This window comes from Rhinopithecus roxellana, chromosome 9 (assembly GCF_007565055.1).
Source record: "Rhinopithecus roxellana isolate Shanxi Qingling chromosome 9, ASM756505v1, whole genome shotgun sequence".
NCBI classification, from domain to species: domain Eukaryota; kingdom Metazoa; phylum Chordata; class Mammalia; order Primates; family Cercopithecidae; genus Rhinopithecus; species Rhinopithecus roxellana.
Window position 1 is genome coordinate 24,873,166 of NC_044557.1, and position 20,239 is coordinate 24,893,404.

Below are 20,239 nucleotides of genomic sequence, written 5' to 3' on the forward strand. Positions count from 1 at the left end.
GCCATAACCAAACATAAACCAAATGACTGAGGGAAACATAAATCAAATGGCTGTTATTCATTTTTGGCTGTTATTCATTTTTGAATACCAGTTAATATTACTGCTTTCAAAGTTGTTCAGAAGTTCTGATTTTCACAGACTATTTACAAATAAAACTGCATGGACAAAATATAAATGTTTTAAAAATATTGTTTTAACTCTACTGTCTTCTCAAATCTCTTATTTCTTTCAGTTACAGTTCTTTGCTTGACCTTCCCTTTTTAAAGGTCTGTATGTTAAGCAGCTTAGATATTCTGAATTCCATCCTAGCTGGTTTAAGTGAGTATAAAGAGGCTTATCCTGCAGAGTCTGTCTTTCTGAATTGAAAAATTAGTTATTCTACACTAAACAAAGTAGAATTATAGTCTTTTCAAAGGCCTGTGCCAGATAACACAAAAAATTTGCTTACATAAAAAGTTTGCAAAAACACTGAAGCTTTGCTAGTTATTTGTTGAGATTTGGCCAAACCAATCCTCTTGTCACATTTTAGGGCTAACCCTTGAGAAAGGTCTATCCAGTTGTGAGGACTTTGTCTGACTAGGATCTTACAGAAAACAGGAACAGCTGTTGAGCAGGAAAGGTAATATATGAAAAGAGACCGCTCAAGACTGCAGTTACATACTATATCCTGTTGCCCTATGATGATTATTACTAAGAGCTTTTACTTTTGCAGAAGGTTAAAAAGAAAAATCTATGACAAGAGCATGAAAAAACTATTTGTGTCACATTGTTTAAATTACTGTAAAAAAGACTAACTGCATAAGCATAAATATTATTCTTTATTATTTGCTAAAAAATCATTAAAAAACTATTTAAATTGTGAAATCCCAAAACAAAATAATCTTCTGGAAATGGCTCTTGTAGAAAACGGCATTGAAATATAATTAACTACAATTGCTTCCAACATAAAAATTTAAAAAATCTCTCAAGGAAACAGAGAATATGCAAACCAATTTTTCTTATTAAAAATATTTTACAAGTAGAAACTATAAAATATTGAAATTGAAGGAATTTGCCATATCTGGCATAGAATTGTAAATTATATAATAAAGTGTCAAGAATTATAAAATTCTTGGTTTGATGACTAATGAAAAAAAATCCTGCTTTCAGCTCAAATGGCACAATGCCATCAACAATATATTGAAACATATCAGAAGCCAGAATCTAGTTTTAAAGATTTTACCACTATTGCTTAACCTTGGATCATATTACCCTCCCCTTATAATTGCATGGAAATAATTCTGGTATATCAGAAGTTAGAAATTGATGTCCTGTGTGATATGTGTTAAGATTATTTGTATATTTTACAAAGGACCATATGATTTATATTTCCTACCACATTTACACACATTAAAAATATTTGGAAAAACTTGTTATGTCTTCTTTATTTCAATAGACAGAAGACTATTTTCAGTGTTGTGGATGAAAGGATTCTTGGTGCCATGGAGCTGGAAGACAAAACACCACAAAGATTTAAATAAACAAATAATTTAGACTAATGGTACATGATAGTATAGTGGAAAGAACCTGAGTTTAAATTACAGCTAAAGAGATCAAAGTGCTTATCTGCCCTTAAGTAGCCATAGGATCATCGAATCCTGTGAAAGTTATTTAAGGCTCTCTGAGGAATGGTTTCCCCATCTGTAGAAGAACAGCATCTCTGCATCTCTCTAAGGTATCTTGTGAAATTAAATGTAATAAAGGACAAAATGTGACTGGGACACAGGGCTCACTCGAGCACTGTCCTTTAGTTCCATTTTTTGGTGTTGAATACAAGCACCACCAACAATATAGTGACAAATGGGTCCAAGAGATTTTTCACATTTTTAAGAATGCAGTTCCTGTAAGTGGGAGAGGTGATTTCTGTGGAATATTTACAATCATGATAACTCAAAGATGTGATTATAACATTGCAACTGCCTCCTTAATTTTTTTTAGAGTGACTTTTGGATATAAGTAAATGACTATTTCTTTTTATTTTAATTGGACTAATATAACCAAGGAGGTAACAAAACAGGATTGAGAGTCATAGCTGGACTTGATTCCAAAGCTATCTTTTTTAATATCACAAATAGCTGAACTATTAAGAACAAAAGAAAGCCCAAACTATGAGAACCTTTCTGAAACAATTACAATCAAGATTTTCTATTTCAGAAATTAAAGTGTCCACTTTAATTCATAGGTTTGTTCCATCTACTATGCTTGGTGTATATCATTACAGCATCAGCAATGATATCAAATTAATAAAAAAGGAAAAAGCAGAGTCATAGACTTTGTTCCTCTTTACTTTTTTCCCTTTTATTTATTTATTCTTTTTGAGACAGAGTTTCACTCTGTTGCCCAGTATGGAGTACAGTGGTGTGATCTTGGCTCACTGCAACCTCCGCCTTCCAGGTCCAAGCCATTCTGCTGCCTCAGCCTCCCAAGTAGCTGAGATTACAGGCATGTGCCACCACACCTGGCTCATTTTATATTTTTAGTAGAAACGGGGTTTCGCCATGTTGTCCAGGCTAGTCTCAAACTCCTGACCTCAAGTGATCTGCCTGCCTTGGCCTCCCAGAGTGCTGGGATTACAGGCGTGAGCTACTACGTCCGGCCTTTTTCTCCTTCTTTTATCGTTCTCCGTATGTTCTGTCTTGGGTGAAAAATTTCTAGCCCTGTGTAAAGTCATTTACTGAGGCAGGGAACAAAGGGAAAGACACAGATTATTACAATACCACCTAATACATCCCTTATGTGAGAAAAGCACACAAAAAGTACTACAGAAGTACGATAGAGATTGTCCTATGGTCCTATGGGAGAACATTAAGTTGTTCAACGTGGCTTGAATGCAGAGGTGGAAGTGGCGGAGATTAGGTTGGATATAGAGGACTGTGAAGGGCTCTGCATTCCAGGCTAAAGTATTTGAATTTTATCCGACAGGTTATAGTGAATCAGTGATGTAACTCCAATGCAGAGGTGCTGATGTGATCAGATTTCTCAATTAGAAACAGAACTATGTCAACAGGCTGCTTCTTGCTCAATTCAGATCTATAACCTATGGCCCCTCAATTTTTTCCTACGTATCAATTTGTAACAATATCCAGGGCTTAGAAACTTTTTAAAAGAAATTCTCTGGGCCTGATGCCTCACACCTCTAATCCCACACTTCGGAAGGCAGGGGCAAGAGGATCACTTGAGGCCAGGAGTCCGAGAACACCCTAGGCAACACAGTAAGACCTCATCTCTACTAATATATATATATATTTTGAGACTGAGTCTCCCTCTGTCACACAGGCTGGAGTACAGTGGCGTGATCTCGGCTTACTGCAACCTCTGCCTCCCGGGTTCAAGTGATTCTCATGCCTCAGCTTCCTGAGTAGCTGGGATTACAGGTGTGTGCTACCCAGCTAATTTTTGTATTTTCAGTAGAGAACAGGGTTTCGCCATGTTTTGCCTCAAGTGACCTGCCTACCTCCACCTCCCAAAGTGTTGGGATTACAGGTGCTCAGCCTCTACTAAAAATTAAAAATAAAAATAAAAATTAAAAATTATTAAAAATAATTAGCTGGACATGGTGATGCATGCCTGTAGTTGCAGCTACTTGGGATGCTGAAATGGGAGGACAGCTTGAGCCCAGGAGTTTGAGGTTTCAATAAGCTATGAATGTGCCGCTGGACTCCAGCCTAGGCAACAGAATGAGACCCTGCCTTAAAAAAATTATCTTGCGCCGGGCGCGGTGGCTCAAGCCTGTAATCCCAGCACTTTGGGAGGCCGAGACGGGCAGATCACGAGGTCAGGAGATTGAGACCATCCTGACTAACCCGGTGAAACCCCGTCTCTACTAAAAAATACAAAAAACTAGCCGGGCGAGGTGGCAGGTGCCTGTAGTCCCAGCTACTCGGGAGGCTGAGGCAGGAGAATGGCGTAAACCCGGGAGGCGGAGCTTGCAGTGAGCTGAGATCCGGCCACTGCACTTCAGCCTGGGCGACAGAGCGAGACTCCGTCTCAAAAAAAAAAAAAAAAAAAAAAAAAAAAAAATTATCTTGCACTTCTCTGTATAAGATATTAAAAGATGGTTATTTTTATTTAAAGTACATTTTATCTTCAATGGTAGAATACTTGGTTGTTAGGGTAACATTTTCTGCAGGATAATTGTTTTTATATTTTGCTTTAACTCTGATAAATGCACATTTCAATTTCATTAAAACACCTATATTCTAATCATGCTATTTTACAAGTAGAATTGAGCATTTTAGAAAGAAAAATTTTCATGTTACAGAGCAAACTATCAAGTTCTTCTACCAATACATTTTAATTAACTCTATTCACTTACACCAAGATACCGTATTAGATAACTGAAAGAAAGAGAACAGTTGTTTTATCTAATTGAAATTTATTTTCCCACTTTAGTTTACTCTGTTTTTCCTCTATCAAAATAATGTATGTTTCACAGTAGATAATCTAGAAAATGCAAGAAAAAATTCTCTACACACCCCAAAATTTTTTACCTGAAGATAGACAAATTAAAATGTTGGTATATTTTATTTCAGTATTTCTATCTATTTCCATATTTATGTAGGTAAGTTTACATGATATAGTTTAAAAAAAATCACATCATTAAAAACCCTTTAATGGTTGCATCATATTTCACTGTATCGATTATCTGTAAGTTACTTAACTATTCCCTACAGTTGGGTTTTATTGAAGAACACATGAAGGATATATTAGTGATATTGACAGTTTTTTTGCTGGAATTTTTGACAACTAGATTTTCACCCTCTTTGCCCAATCCATGGGCAATTCTACAAATCTGTACAGAAAAATGACTGCTCTCTCTCCTTGTAACTCATCACTTACTGTGAATTTCACTCACATAAATGGACACAGCTAAAAGTAACAACTCAATAAAGCAGGCATTAAAATGTGAAACTCACCATAAACCCAAGGAACTTCTGGAGGCACATCTCGATTAGGAAGGTAAGGGTATGTAGTTTGTGGTAATGGCTGATGAGAAGCATACTGTGAAAAAACTGGCTGCTGAAAATTATAAGCAGGTATTTGAGATTGAAAATACCCATTCACTGGCACAAAGCCATTTGCTTGTGGCTCCCCAGCAAAATAAGTAAAATATTGAGAGTACAGAAGATTAGAATGTGCGCCCTGGGCACGCTGTGCACCCTGACCACTTGCAACTGTGGTCAACAGCCCAGAAGGAGGTGACTGTAGTTCATATGATGTTATCCCTTGGTATGTCTGGGTGCTGCTGCTGTAATGATAAACACACCAAGCAGAGTATGGATATGAAGTTCCAAATAAATGCTCAGAAGAATTATATGTTGGGGTACATGCAGACTGTGGAAGTTCATTCCAATACGTGGCAGCATTCTGTGTTAGGAGTTTTGAATTTTTGTCATTCTGTTGTTCAGAAAGAGAGTACTCTGCTCCTTGATTCACATTAAGGGTTATATGTCCAGATGCTCCAAAAGTATGCACAGTATTGGGATTCAATGTATTCTTCATGTATTTGTCCTCTGACTCAGTTTCTGCAGGCTGTAGTTCGTTTATCTGCAGAGTAGGAATTTTGTTCTGGATACAAATGGGTTCTGGAGAAGTCACGCATGAGGAATTTTTAATAGATGAATTTACTGTATCATTATCTTGAAGTTTGAAGACTGTGTCATTCATTTCTAGATCAGTATGGGTATCTTTCACAAAACAGAAAATTGGCTTTGAGAGCACCGACGCATCAGGCACAAGAGAAACATCAGTTCCTGGGTTTATATCAGAAAGGCAGGATTTTTGGGTGGGATGTGGGGAATTTTTAAGGAATTTCTGCAAAAGTATCTCACGGTCTGGTAAAAATGTGCCATGTGCACTTTTTTGGTCACAAATTGCAAAAGCAGCACAATCTTTCTCATCACTTTTTGTTTCAGCAGCACTAAAGTTCACATTTCTTTTCCTCATGCTATTTAAATTTTCCTGTTGTCCAGTGAAGTGGTCTGGCGCATCAGATGAAACAGTTAAGTCTATTTTCCTTTCTGACTTGGATGTGCAAGTGTCTTTTGGGTTCTCTAAGGGTGAAAGTGAGCCAGGTAGTGATCTTTGCATTTCAACCTTTTTTGACGTTAAATGATTTCTTTTCAGATTGTTAGATGAACTTGAGACTATTTTGTTTTCGCTTTGGGGATGAGATCCTGTAGTCCTATTAGGTGCAACACACACATAAAAATGACTTTAAATATATAGTGTCACAAAATTCTAATGGAAATATATACTTGAAATTTTTATCCAGGAGAAGAGTTCTTATTTACGTTTTCCCATTCTATTGGCACTATACAAGTAACATTTTCCTAGTTCGACTGTCGTGGTTTGGATTTAGATACTTTTCCTACTGAAGATGATATGGCTCTACATTTTAAATATATTTCCAATATTGTAATAAACTATTTTGTGCTTTAGACATTTTCTAATGGAGGCTTTTAGAAGTAGAAAACTATCACTAGTCAACTGTGCAGTGTAGTTTTTTAATTCATATGCCTCCTGCCTGCTGATGATCTTCATTACTTGTAAATAGCTGTAAGCAACTGGTAAACTACCAGCTGTAACCCCTGCCTTCCCACCAAAGATTTCTTCCCTCTCTGTCAGAACAGACTAATATGTTTTTGTCTGTTCATCTTTGAGAATAGGAAAAGCAGACCTCCAAAATTTCTTGTCAACTTAATAGCCTTGAAATTATTAGCTAAATTCAGACAGTCTCAAGCAGCTGAGAGAAGCATCCATATGGGAATTGTCTAGAGCCAGACAGTTAATACAGGTCCCTTAGGTAATTACATATACACACACACACACATATGTACACACACACATACATACATATGTGTGTGTGTATATATACATACATACATATATATACATATATATATAATTTTTTTTTTGACACAGAGTCTAACTCTATCACCCAGGCTGGAGTGCAGTGGCTGCATCTCAGCTCACTGCAACCTCTGCTTCCCGAGTTCAAGTGATTCTCCTGCCTCAGCCTCCCAAGTAGCTGGGATTACAGGCGCCTGTCACTACGCCCAGCTAGATTCTGTATTTTCAGTAGAGATGGCGTTTCACCATGTTGGTCAGGCTGGTCTCAATCTCCTGACCTCAGGCGATCCACCCGCCTTGGCCTCCCAAAGTGCAGGGATTACAGGCATGAGCCACCACACCCAGCCAGTAATTATATTTTTTGATGCTTTATGAAATTCTTAAATTATATGAGGAAATATTATGTTGAGAAGGGAAAAGTAGTACTATTTCTCTGTAGTCAACAGAAATTCATCTTTGGCCTGGAATTCACATACCCCACTGAACAAACTAAAAGCCCCGTATTTCACTGAATTCAGCCCCACTGAAACATCACCAGAAATGCGATAAAATCAAAATTATACTTTCTGAGAACTCAAAGTATATTACGGGAATTGATGACTACGTAGGTTCTCATTAAAATGCCAGTTTTGAAATTTGCTGTTCTTCAAAATGCACAAGTTAAAAAAAAAGTAATCTTATCACTTGTCCTATTTTTAAAAGTCCCTTTTTGGTTTTGAAAGTCCTTTTCTGGTAAACCACTTATAAGCCCCATCAATTCTTTAAGTATTGTATCATATCTTGTAAATATACAAATTTTTCTTTCTTATTCTGTGAAACAATCACCCTTTTCTAACCCTTGGCTGACAGTTCTAACTATTCTCAGAATATTCTTAACCTTTAAATCACTGAAAAAGCACATTTCACATGACTTTAGCCTTTAATATTTGCAGAATGAAGTTCAAATTCCTTAAGCTGAATTTAAGAAACTGTATAATTTCAAACAAATTTCTTTTTCCTTAGCTTATTCTCATCCCCTAAGTTACATGTATGATCCAATGACATTATATAAATAATTGTTATTCTAATTGTTTAGTATTTGCCCAATTTTGTTCAATTTTGTTTTCCACATAGGGCTGATAGGAACTCCTACCTTGGATGCTTGAATGTTGCATTTTCTCTGCTGATTTTTGTGACATCTTTCATGTCTACCTGTGTTTAAAAGATACAAAAAAAATCTTCATTAGTGATGACAAACTGTAATAAAAGTAAGTATTTCAATATTAGATATTTGTAATTGTTTGTTCGACCATCATCTAAAGTTAAACTCATTAATTATCACTTCCCTGCAGAAACTAGTGACTCTCCTAGACTTCCCATATTTCACATATGTTTGGAGTAACTTAAAAAAAAAGAAATTTGCAACATTCTTCTTATCTTCACATTTTTTTTTTTTTTGAGACAGAGTCTCACACTGTCACCCAGGTTGAAGTGCAGTGGCATGACCTTCGCTCACTACAACCTCTGCCTACCGGGTGCAACCGATTCTCCTGCCTCAGACTCCTAAGTAGCTGGGACTAAAGGTGCCCACCACCACACCCAGATGATTTTTGTTATTTTTAGTAGAGATGGGGTTTCACCATGTTGGCCAGGCTAGTCTCGAACTCCTGACCTCAGGTGATCCACCTGCCTCAGCCTCCCAAAGTACTGGGATTACAGGCATGAGCCACCACACCTGACCCTTAAAACTAATCTTGAAGTCCATTTATGACTGTTCCCTCTTTTATGTCCTTTCTTGTATACCAGTTGTGAAGCCCCATCGATTTTTTAAGTCATGTCTGTTAATAAAAATTTTCCTTTCTAACACCTTTTGCTAAGCCATGGCTGACTTATTACTATAAGTAGTACTATATACAGTACTACTACGTACTACTATATATAGTACTACTACATACTACTATAAATACTTCTACAGAAGATGTGTATGACTTATATACTCAGAATCTATCTGTTAAATCATTGGAAAAACGAATTTCATATGACAGCACACTTCAATGTGTACAGAATGAAGGTCAAACTCCTTAGGTCTAATTTAAGATATTCCATAACCTGAAAAAATGTTCTCCATCCATAGATTATTGTTACCCACTGTTAAATTGTTCCAGACTTAATTTAAAAATATTATATATATATAGATATAAAAAATTTTTTTTGAAAGAGTCTTACTCTGTCCACTCGGGTTGGAGTGCAGTGGTATAATCCTGGCTCACTGCAACCTCTGCCCCTGTGCTCAAGCAATCCTACTTCAACCTCCCAAGTAGCTGGGACTACAAGTGTATGCCACCATGTCTGGCTAATTTTTTGTTATTTTTAGTAGAGATGAGGTCTCACCATGTTGCCCAGGCTGGTCTTGAACTCCTGGACTCAAGCAGTCCGCTCACCTTGGCCTCCCAAAGTGCTGGGATTACAGGCCTGAGCTATCGCACCCAGCTGCATATAGGTTTCTTTTCTAAACTTCTGAACTAAGACTTATTGAACAGCTGTAAGAGAAACCTCTTAGAGCAGAGCTGAGACAACTGTCAGTAAGGGCTCTGGAGGCCAGACTGCCTGGTTTAGATCTGCGTGCTCCCATTTACTAAACTCTGTGACCCTGGGATAGTCATTTCCCCTATGTCCCAGTTTCCTTACCTTTAAGTAAGATAATAGGAAATACATCATAAGGGGTTTTGTATAAAATAAATCAGTACCAAGTACATATTAAACGCTTTGGACAATTTGTTAAAATGTATTTAATATAGGACTTTTAACTCCTTGATAGTTATCTTTTGAAAAATATCTGTCCTATTTCTCCATTCGGATGATAATGGACAAGAAGACAGGCTTCGTTAGCCACTTTTGAATATTCACTACACTGAGCATAGGCTTGCTATACAGAAAAGCTACTCAATAAATATTGGTCACTTACTCAGTGTTCGCAATATTGAACTCTCCCTTAAGAAGCTTTTAAAATTCACGTCCTTCCAAAAAATGTTTTCTAAGTTAAAACATTTAATTTTATGTTTAAGAAGTAGACATTTGCAAGGTATCACCTATACATATAATTTATGTATCATTTTATAGATAATATGAATTGTTTAAATCAGTATTATAGTTAGTAAATTCATTTTGCCAGACAATTTACCATTCTCAACTTTTAGAATTCTGCAGACTACTTGTTTGCTTACGCGTAGACTTGTTTTCAAAAAGAATACTTACAATAGTTATGTTTTAAATCATTCATACCTTTAGCTTTTTACAACTGGAAACAGTAGTATTTTTCTGTTGTTCCTGAGAGTCTTCACATGTGTCTACAGTGCTAGGTCGTTTTTTAGAGGAATTTGAAATGTTTTTGTTTATGCACTCTGATATTGGGGGCACCATCATAGAAATACTAAATTTATTGTTATTTTCCCCAGGTTTTACAACATGAATATTCATTTTTTCTTTTCTCTTCAGCTGTAAAATCTTCCTTCCGTTATATAGCATTTGGCATAGAAAAAAGGAAATAGTTAGTTCAGCATTTTTAGCACATATAATCTTCATATGTTCAATCGTTTTCATGACTTTCATAATATGGGCCATTTTTCCTAAATCTTTCCTAGGGGCAGACATTACATTCTTCAGCAGTGTAGAAAATTGATTGTAGTTGTATTCTAACTCCATCAGGGTGCTTCCATAATTTATGGATGTTATATATGGCACAAAGTCAATATATGTGGAAATAAAATACTTGGAGTTCTTCAGAAGCTTTTTTATTTCTGAAAGTTCTTGAAGTTCTCTTGAGAGCAAATGAATAGCATATGAGCGATTAACAGCTTCATCATATTTGTAGATAACATCCAGATCTTTCTTAAGTTCGAAAATAGCAGTCTCTATCACTTTCCAAAGGCAAACATCTGTTGAGTTATCTTTAAGAAATGAAAAAGAAGTCATTTTTTCTTGGCACTGAACCAGCTCAGGAATAAGTGACAAATCAAACCAAAGCATACCTCGAAACCTCTGTTTGTCTAGTTTCTTTGCTATTGAGTTTTTAAGAAAGTGAATTGTTTCTGAGACCATGACGATTTCAATATACATTTCAATAGCTTCAGGCTTTAAAAGTCTAGCCTCATAGCTGTGGTTTTTCACCATGTCTAAAACATTTTCTTCTGTGATAAAAATATTATCCATGTTATCATCTTGTAGCATTTGAAAGTATTTTTTTAAAATTTCTAAGTGATCTGTACATCTCAAGGTGAGATCTTGTAATTTTTTAAGGTCTGCAACTTCAGCTTGATCCAATATCTCACCAATACAATAAATATCTGGGTGTGCAAGCAAACTACTGCCAAACTTAGAATTTTCTATGCTAATAGTTGCTTTGTTTATTGGATGATCTGATTTTCTGGAGGCAATTATAGTATCCTCCTCAAGCCCAACAGGGGAAATTGGTTCATTGTTTAAATCCTTAGACAAAGTATCATATATCTTCTGCAACTTAGAAAAAGCACATGTATTCACTCTGAGTAGCCTTTCTTTGTCCTCCTTTTGTGAGTATTTTTTGCTGAAGGATTGTGTTTCCTCTTTCCAAACAAGATTTTTTGCAGCATCAAAAAAGATATGTTCCAGACCATAAAGAGATATTTTAATATGTACCGCCTTGTTGTTCTTAATAAAATTAATCTTTGAGGAGATCATTTCTATGATAATCCACAGATGGTCCTGTTTTCCTGGATACGAATGAACTTTAGGAGAGTCCCCACATGCACTGATCAACTTTAAAGTACTTTTTCTTAAGATTTCCAGGTCTTCTAAACTATCTCCAAAGTTAACTCCACAAGTAAATGGAACAGAAAGAGAAAAGTCAAAGCAATCAGAACAATGCTCCATTATGGCTTCACATTCATTAACCTGTCGTTTGTACTTTAAGAATGCATAGTATGAATTCTTTTCCCTTTTTGTTTCTTCAAGCAATTCAACTAATTGATCACGGTAAGTCTGTAACTCACAGAACGCATTATATTTTAATCTTCCTTGGAAACCAGGATAGAAATTAGACTGCTGTTGAAATCCACGTGGTTTTCCAAGAAGCTCAGCGTACAGTGTTTCATCATACCAAAGCAAGCTTCGGAATGTTGGTTCACCTTCTAAGCGCCTTTTTTTGTTTTCAATGAATTGAATTGTTTCCATCATCATTTGAAGTTCTACCAAAGTGTCAACAGCAGATGGTTTTAATGTGTGTTTGCAATTATTCCATACGTTTTGGTCTACCAACAGTTCTCTTGAAATCAGGATTTGTTCAACTGAACATTCTTGCTTTCTTTCAAAAGCTTCCACAAATAAAGGGAGAATATTTAGACAAACCTTAGTTTCTTCCTGTAGAATCTGCAAAGATGATGCTTCATCTGCCCTCTGCAAAATTTGAGACAGATTAGCTATAAGGGCCGTATGATTAGCTGAGCAATGTTTTTCTTTAAATTCACTCATGTATGATGCAGGTTTCTTCAGAAGAGTAGTGACTTTACAGGTTTCAGAGTGGGCAGGTAAAATAGGTGTATGATTAACTCCTAGAATCCCTGGTTTGGAAATATAGGCTATTTCTGAATACAATGTCAAGTCAGACTGCGAGTCATTACTAACTTTAATTTCTGCCTTCTCTCTTTTGTTAAGCGGATTAGAAACTGTGTTCTTCAAAGAGACTGACTCAGTAGTAGTATTTTTAGTGCTTAGATGGGAATCAATCAAATTAGTTTTAATAATTTTCTCATTTAAGCAGGATTCTTCTGAGATCTGATTCTTTTGATTTTTGTACTCAGTATTAACAGTTGATCCTTCAGTCATGCTACTTTTGTAAACAGAATCTTTTGCTTTTTCCACTTGTTTAACTTTCCATGTTATTCTGTCCTCAGTGTCTTTCTTCACAATACATGTTTCTGAAGAGGAGCCTTTTATATTATCTTTTAAAAGCAGAGAACTATCACTGGAAGATAATTTCATTATATTTTCCCCATAACTTCTACTTTCTTCAGTTACTGATGCTACATCTAACTCATAATTCTCAGTGACATTTGTTTCATTCCCATCTGTATGGAGGCAATTACCTGAAGAGCACTGTTCTGTCTTTAGAAGCTCTTTTCCTCTACAGCTCTGCTCACAGCATGGTATAGTAGTGGATGCTGCAAAAGAATCTATAGTAAGAATTCTCTGTTTATCCAAGTAAGATTTTGAAGATTCTCCCTCACTATCTGTCACTGCAGAGGCTGATAACTGAGGAATACTGTACTTTTTACTTGCTATCAAAGTTAAGTTTAATGGGTCCATAAGGAAGTTTCCTGTAATAATGCTTTGCTTGGATCTCTCAATAGGAGCTGTCCACTTTACTTCCAGGTTTCTTTTATAATCAGATAAAATAAGGTTTTCTTGTTGGTAGAGATCATTTAAAAAGTGCTTCACATTTGAATCTAACACTGAAATTAGTACATCAGTTTTCACCTTTGTGCAACCTATGCAAGTTGCATCATAATCGTTGCCTGTATTATAATTTATGTTTTCTTTTATGCAACTTAAAGATATGGAATTACTTTCATTTATTACTTGATTAGCCTCACAACTGTTTTCTTTAGTTGCATCTTTAACATTATGATTTGCCGAATGTTTTTCAAGCTTTTCATATTTACTAGTGCTAGATAAAAACTTTGTATCAATTTGATTTTCTTTTTCAATTAGTTTCTCATCTGAGTGATCTGGGGAAAACAGACATCCAGTTTTTCCAGAAAAGGGCTGATGTTCTTCTGATAAACTTGGATTGCTTACACTGCTATTATAATAAACTGACTGACTTGTACTTTGGGATGTGGAGGATACAGACAACTGTGATCCAGGATGTTCCTGATTACAAAATTCTCCCACGTGAATAGTGGGGTGACTTTTTGAGACACTGCTAGCCATACTTTTCCTAGAAAGGCATTTTTTCTCTCCACTTGTTTTGTAAGACTTGTGCTTTGACACATAGGTTAACGATTTAGAAATATCAGCTTTTGGAACTCTTTTCTTTCTCCGTTTGTCATATCTTCTTTTTGACCAAAAATGCTTAGTAGAACAATATTTTCTTTGAGACACAGAACTATAACCTTGAAGGTCACAACTTTCCCAGAAATTATTGCATATTATTGCATATGATTTTGGTAATGGGCCCTTTCTTTTTTCTCCTACTTTAGTTATAAGCTGCAAAGATGTGTGAACTCTTCTATGAGCTTTTTTTAAGTGAATAACTGCTTTGTCTAATTTTTTGGAAAGACATTTGCTTTTACATAAAGATGCTTCACCACTTAGGATATTTAGGACACTCTTAATGTGCTCTTCTGACTGTGAAAATGTTTTAATTCGTCCTTGGGATAATGAAAAAAAACACTCAGATGAGTCTTGACTGGTTAGCCTCCTCTTTCTCCCATAAATTTTATGTTGTCTTAAATCTTTATGTATGTTCTGATCCCTGGAAGATGTATGTAGCTTCCTTTTGCTAATTCTTGATTCTGCCTCCTTTTTCTCTTTAGTATCGTTATAGTCAGTTTTTGAGTTTGTAAAGAAACATCTGCTTCCATTATCTATTATTGTGACATTAGAAGGTTCACTAAACAAAGATTCACTGTTTTGATTTTTAGACATATGATTCACATCTGTATTGTCACTCAAGTCAAAAGAAAGGGAGATTTCAGATTTACTCATTGGTCCTGATTCTTGCCTTATATTATCAACTTTATCTTCACATGGATAATCCGAATTTTCACCAGAAGGCTGGGAATAAATGTCAAATCCTACAATTTCTCCATCCTCCTTATTTATTTCTGGTTTTGTGGCTTCAGTTACATGTGTGCAGAAATTATCTTTCAATGCAAAGGAATCAACTGTCGGGCTGAATCCTGGCCTAAATATATTAGTAATTCTAATTTGTAGATCTGGAAGTAAAATTGGGCTGGGAAGCTCTGTTTCACCGTTTTGTGTAGAGGAATAAAAATAGCTACTTTCCTTAGAATAATGCTGATCACTATTTTCCCTTCCTGCGGTGCTTTCCAAAACTTCCATCTCCCCATTATCAAGTGCTAATATACCTTCCCAACTGATACGAGACTTCAGAGCCTTATATGAGGTCACAAATTCCTCACAAAGCATGTTTTCATGGCTATGTGTATCTTGTTGAAATATAAAAGCATCATCACAATCTTCTATTTCAATTTCACTTTCCAATTCAATGCTTTGAAGAACTAAGTTCTCATTTATTGATTGATGAAATGATTCTTGTGATTTATTTTTATCCTTATCAATTTCACAATCGGAAACCCTATGTTTTACTAACAAACCAAAATCTGGACTTTCAGAAGAACAAGTTTCTTTAGACTGGTATATTTGGTGTTCGTCATTACTTATGCTTAATACAGGCATAGTAGCACTAGCTATCTGTACTGCAGCATTTGAGGCTACACACACTGAAGAACTTGCAATTTCGGGAAATGCTGTGGAAGCCAAATGCTCTACGCTTCTTCCAGTATTTTCAGTATCTTTTTGCTTCATGGCACTAATGGTATCTTCTTCACTCTCTAATAATGCAGTTGCTGCTGAAACATATTTTTCTCTGCAAATCAAGTTAAATGTAGCAGAAAATTCTTCAGAACTCAAAATTTCTATATTGTTGTAATTTTTGTCCTCCTTTTCATCTATATAGCTGAAATTTTTATTTGTATGAGAATCCTGCTTTTTGTCTCCATATATATTCTCTATGTTGTTTTCTACAGATGAAGCATTATTCTCTTTAGCCTCATTTTGGTTTTCTTTATAATTACCTCTTTGTTCTTTGAAATTAACATTCAGGCATATATTGTTTAACTGTGAGTTACAGAACAGACTGTGATCCTGACCCTTATCTTCAACATAAGCAGTTTCTTTATAGTCTCTCTGAATGTTCTCTGACGACACTGGTTCATTTTCATTTTTCCTGTGGACACATATATGTTCTCTAGTTATGCTGCAATTTGAATTGTCATGAGCTGTTTCTATGTTATAAGAGGAAATAACTGTATCAGTGAGTATTTCTTCGGCCTGGGGTATGTCTTTTGGTTTTGGGAAAGCTTCAGTTATAATGCTAGCACAATTTGCATTTATTTTCCCCAATTTCAGTTCCATTAGCTTTTGAGAAATGGCTAAACTTGTGTGAATGTTATCCTCATACTCCACAGAGTGCTGAGGATGCTTTTGTGACAGGCTCTCTAAACTTGGAGTAATTTGCCATTCCAACGCTAGATGATCTAGTTCATCCTTATCCTTTACGGTAGATGTAGAAGATTTTGGTATTTCTAACTCTTGAGTAATTAATATTTTATCACAGCTTTTCTCGAAAGAATTATGACTCTCACTCTCTTTGTATTCTTGGTGCAAAACAATGTAATTATCCATTGGACTGATTTTTGTTTCATTAGTGAAATCATTATCAATTTCTTTCCACGAAGTTTGCTTTTCTTCATGTTTGGAATTGTCCTTCAGGTCAGTGAAGTTTTTCATCTTTCCAGTATTTTGAAGGTATTCATCAATGCTTACTTTCTTTTTGAGTGGAAAAATTGTAGACATTTGGTGACCAGTCTGATAAATGGTTTTTAAATCAGAAGACTGCAATTCCTGAGAAATACGGCTATTGTACTCTTTTTTATACACATTATCTGATTCCTGTTGGGCTCTCTGAACCTTCTCCTCACTGTGGTTTTGGTTCTCAACCTCTGACACTACATTTGACACAGAAATTGGGAAGGAAAAATTGCCTTGGTCCTTACATTGCCCTGCCATGGTAACTTTATTATGAGGTACGGAGTTATAGTCCTCAGAGCCTGTGTTGTGAGCCCAAGACTGTGAATCATTAACACAAGTTTTAAAGCAAGGAGCATCCAAACAATTTGTAAGAACAGCACAATCACCAGGGACAACTTCTGAGGAGGAGGCAGAATTAGATGGTGTTGATTTTATTTCTGAATTAACATTATCTAAACTCTTCTCAAATTGCAAAATCTCATTTAAGCCTGCAGTATTACTCTGTTCTCCCATACTTTCTTCTCTCCTCATCAGTCTTGGGTCTTTGATGAATTTTGAAGTAGTAACTGTGCTTGAGCCAGTACTGTTGTGAAGAGGAAAAGCAGCATTAAGACTACTTAAAATATTTTTAAGACTTGTCCAATTTAACAAGAGGTCACCATTAACACTTCCTTTGGCATCACTGGGCATAAGTGAAAGGTCTGAATCATGTGCAAGTACTTGAGAAGTGTCTCTAATTTCTGGTAAATTGTGCTCTGTCTGTCCATTGTATGTTTCAGGTACAGAAATGTTTCCATTTTGTACATTTCCATAGGAGTTAGAAATATGTGAGTTGGAAGGATTTATCTCTGAATTTAGTACATTGCATAAACAGTTTTCTTGAACAAATGGATCTACAGGTTTCTTGAAATGCTCAAAGATGACAGTAGCATCTTTTCCTTTTCCAATTCTTTTGGCCACTGTACAGTTATTCAGAGAGCATGTTCTTTCTGTGGAAATAATAAGACAAATTTGAAAAAAAAGTGTTTCTATAGACAACTTTTATACAGGTACATTGTGTCAAGTAATTTTAATTGAAAGTTCAGCTAATAACCTAACGATGATTAAAATGTGTTTTCAACAGAAAAAGCAGAGAAGGGGATGATTAACAAATAAAATATAAATGATGTAGCATGAAATCCTCCTAGTCTAGAAACCTTAATAAAGAATATTTGCCATGAAAATTTAATTCTGACAAATAATAGAAAAAAACTGAATAGGGGCCGGGCACAGTGGCTCACACTTGTAATCCCATTACTTTGGAAGGCCGAGGTGGACATGTAATGAGGTCAGGAGTTCGAGACCAGCCTGGCCAACATGGTAAAACCCCGTCTCCACTAAAAATACAAAAAAAAAAAAAAAAAATTAGCCAGGTGTGGTGGTGGGTGCCTGTAATCCCAGCTACTCAGGAGGCTGAGGCAGGAGAATTGCTTGAACCTAGGAGGTGGAGGTTGCAGTGAGCAGAGATCGTGCCACTGAACTCCAGCCTGGGCAACAGAACAAGACTCCATCTCGGGGGCTGGGGGCAGAGGTGGGGAAGAATAAAACTAAATAGGAATAAAAACATTTTCCCAATAGATAACAGCTCTCATATTAATTTTCTATATTCAGATGTTTAATATTAGTATCTACATATAAGAAGGCAAAATAATCTCCCTCTATCTACTACCATTACCTTGCTTCTCCCTCTACCATGGGAGAAAAAAAAAAAGGAAAGGAACAGGGAGTGAGGTGGAAAAATAGGGAAAGGAAAACCCAAAAAGTTCCATAAAATCTTTCCCAAGAGCCAAAGCAAACTACTATTCCTCTTTTGCAGTAAAATAAATGTTCCTGCAAATAATTTATGTAAATAAAAACCTGGAAAATAAAAGCAAACTTTAAAAATAATTTATAGAAATTATTTCTAAAATTTCCTAAGAAACCTCATGTAATCATGAATTTAGAAAATGCATATTTAACAAGTAAATAATAATTTCTCATAAATGTTCACCAAACGTTCACAGCTAAGTAACAGACTAAAAATACCTTTACTAAAACAGGAATTAATGATGAGAAATTGCTTGTGACATCTACAAAATATATGAAGTTATCATGTCACTGATGAGTACCACAAGGTTCTTTTTCACAGTAAGAGAGTTATGTTGAAGATTTCTAAATTCTACTACCATTTGTGATTTTATTACTTACAGTAAGCTATCATGGAAATATGACCACATATGAAGAGATGTAGTTCTTAAAAGAGTAGGGAGTATAATGGAGAAGAAAATGGAAATGTAGATTCCTACACCACCTTATCCCAAAATAAAATTTGCTATTTAAAAAACTCCATAAAACTACTAGAAAAAAAAACATGAATGGATGTTTTTATAATCTTGGCATAGGAAAGTACTTTTAAAGCATGATTGAAAATCAGAAAACATAAAAGTAAAACATGATGTCAATTACATATAAATTAATTATTTTAATAGGTCAAAATGCATGATAAATAACACTCAAAGGAAAAAATAGGTAAAATTATCAACAAACACAAAAAGATGCCCCAATCCCACTAAATAAACAATAAGATCCATTAAAAAAAACTTTTTAAACTGGCAAAAATTTGAAAGGATGATTAATACTATACAAATGTAAGCACTATTTAATATGGTTCATGGAAGTATAAATTGGTACAAATTTCCTGGAAAACAAGCTGACAGTATTCATCGATACGTTATATGTAATCATTCAAAGCAAATCCATTCTTGCTCATTTACTATTCTGATAAACTTGTATAAATACCCAAATTCTATGAACAAGGATTTTCAGTAAAATAACCCAAGACAGTTGAAAGCTAGAAACCTAACTATACATCAATATGAGACTGGCTAAATGAATGACATATCAAAAATGATAAAATTACTATGAACATACGTTATAACAAATGTCCTAGAAGACAGAATGTTATGCAGCTATTACAAAGATTAAGGTGGATTAATATGGCTGGGCAAGGTGGCTCACGCCTGTAATTCCAGCACTTTGGGAGGCCGAGGCAGGCAGATCACTTGAGGTCAGGAGTTTGAAACCAGCCTGGCCAACATGGTGAAACACTGGTCTCTACTAAAAATACAAAAAACTAGCCGGATGTGGTGGTGTGTGCCTGTAGTCACAGGTACTCAGGAGGCTGAGGCAGAAGAATTGCTTGAAACTGTGAGGCGGAAGTTGCAGTGAGCTGAGATCATGCCACTGCACTCCAGCCTGGGCGACAGAGTGAGACTCTGTCTCAAGGAAAAGGGGGAAAAAATGGGTTAATATATACCAGTGTGGGAAAAGAAACCTAATTACTTAAGTTTAGGCCGTGTGAATCTCCTGAGGTTAGGAATTCGAGACCAGCCTGGCCAACATGGTGAAACCCTGTCTCTACTAAAAATACAAAAATGAGGCATGGTGGCATGTTGCCTGTAGTCCCAGCTACTTGGAAGGATGAGGCGGGAGGATCGCTTAAACCTAGGAGGTGGAAGTTTCAGTGAGCCGAGATGGTGCCACTGCACTCCAGCCTGGGTGACAGAGCAAGACCCCATCTCAAAACAGGCAAACAAGCAAAAAAACCCTAATTGCTTAATAATTTCACTTTTACAAATGTGTGATGAATGCATATTAACATACATGTAATGTTAACAAAAACTTACAAAATACATGGATGCCAGGTCCTGTTTTAAGTCTCTGATGTACATTAATTTAATCTTCATAACATTTCATTGAT

At 35.7% G+C, this 20,239-nt stretch overlaps 1 protein-coding gene across 1 annotated transcript in view; it reads right to left on the reverse strand.

Moving 5' to 3' along the window:
- Positions 1 to 1,423: 1,423 nt before the first annotated feature.
- TEX15 (testis expressed 15, meiosis and synapsis associated) overlaps positions 1,424 to 20,239 on the reverse strand; it is a 67,138-nt gene continuing 48,322 nt past the window's right edge. The window contains exons 6-9 of the mRNA XM_010370927.2: positions 10,153 to 17,450; positions 8,024 to 8,082; positions 4,956 to 6,223; positions 1,424 to 1,487 (exon numbers count right to left, since the gene is read on the reverse strand). Coding sequence (XP_010369229.2) covers positions 1,450 to 1,487; positions 4,956 to 6,223; positions 8,024 to 8,082; positions 10,153 to 17,450 — 8,663 coding nt within the window. The 3' untranslated portion in view covers positions 1,424 to 1,449. The remainder of the gene's footprint in view (positions 1,488 to 4,955; positions 6,224 to 8,023; positions 8,083 to 10,152; positions 17,451 to 20,239) is intronic.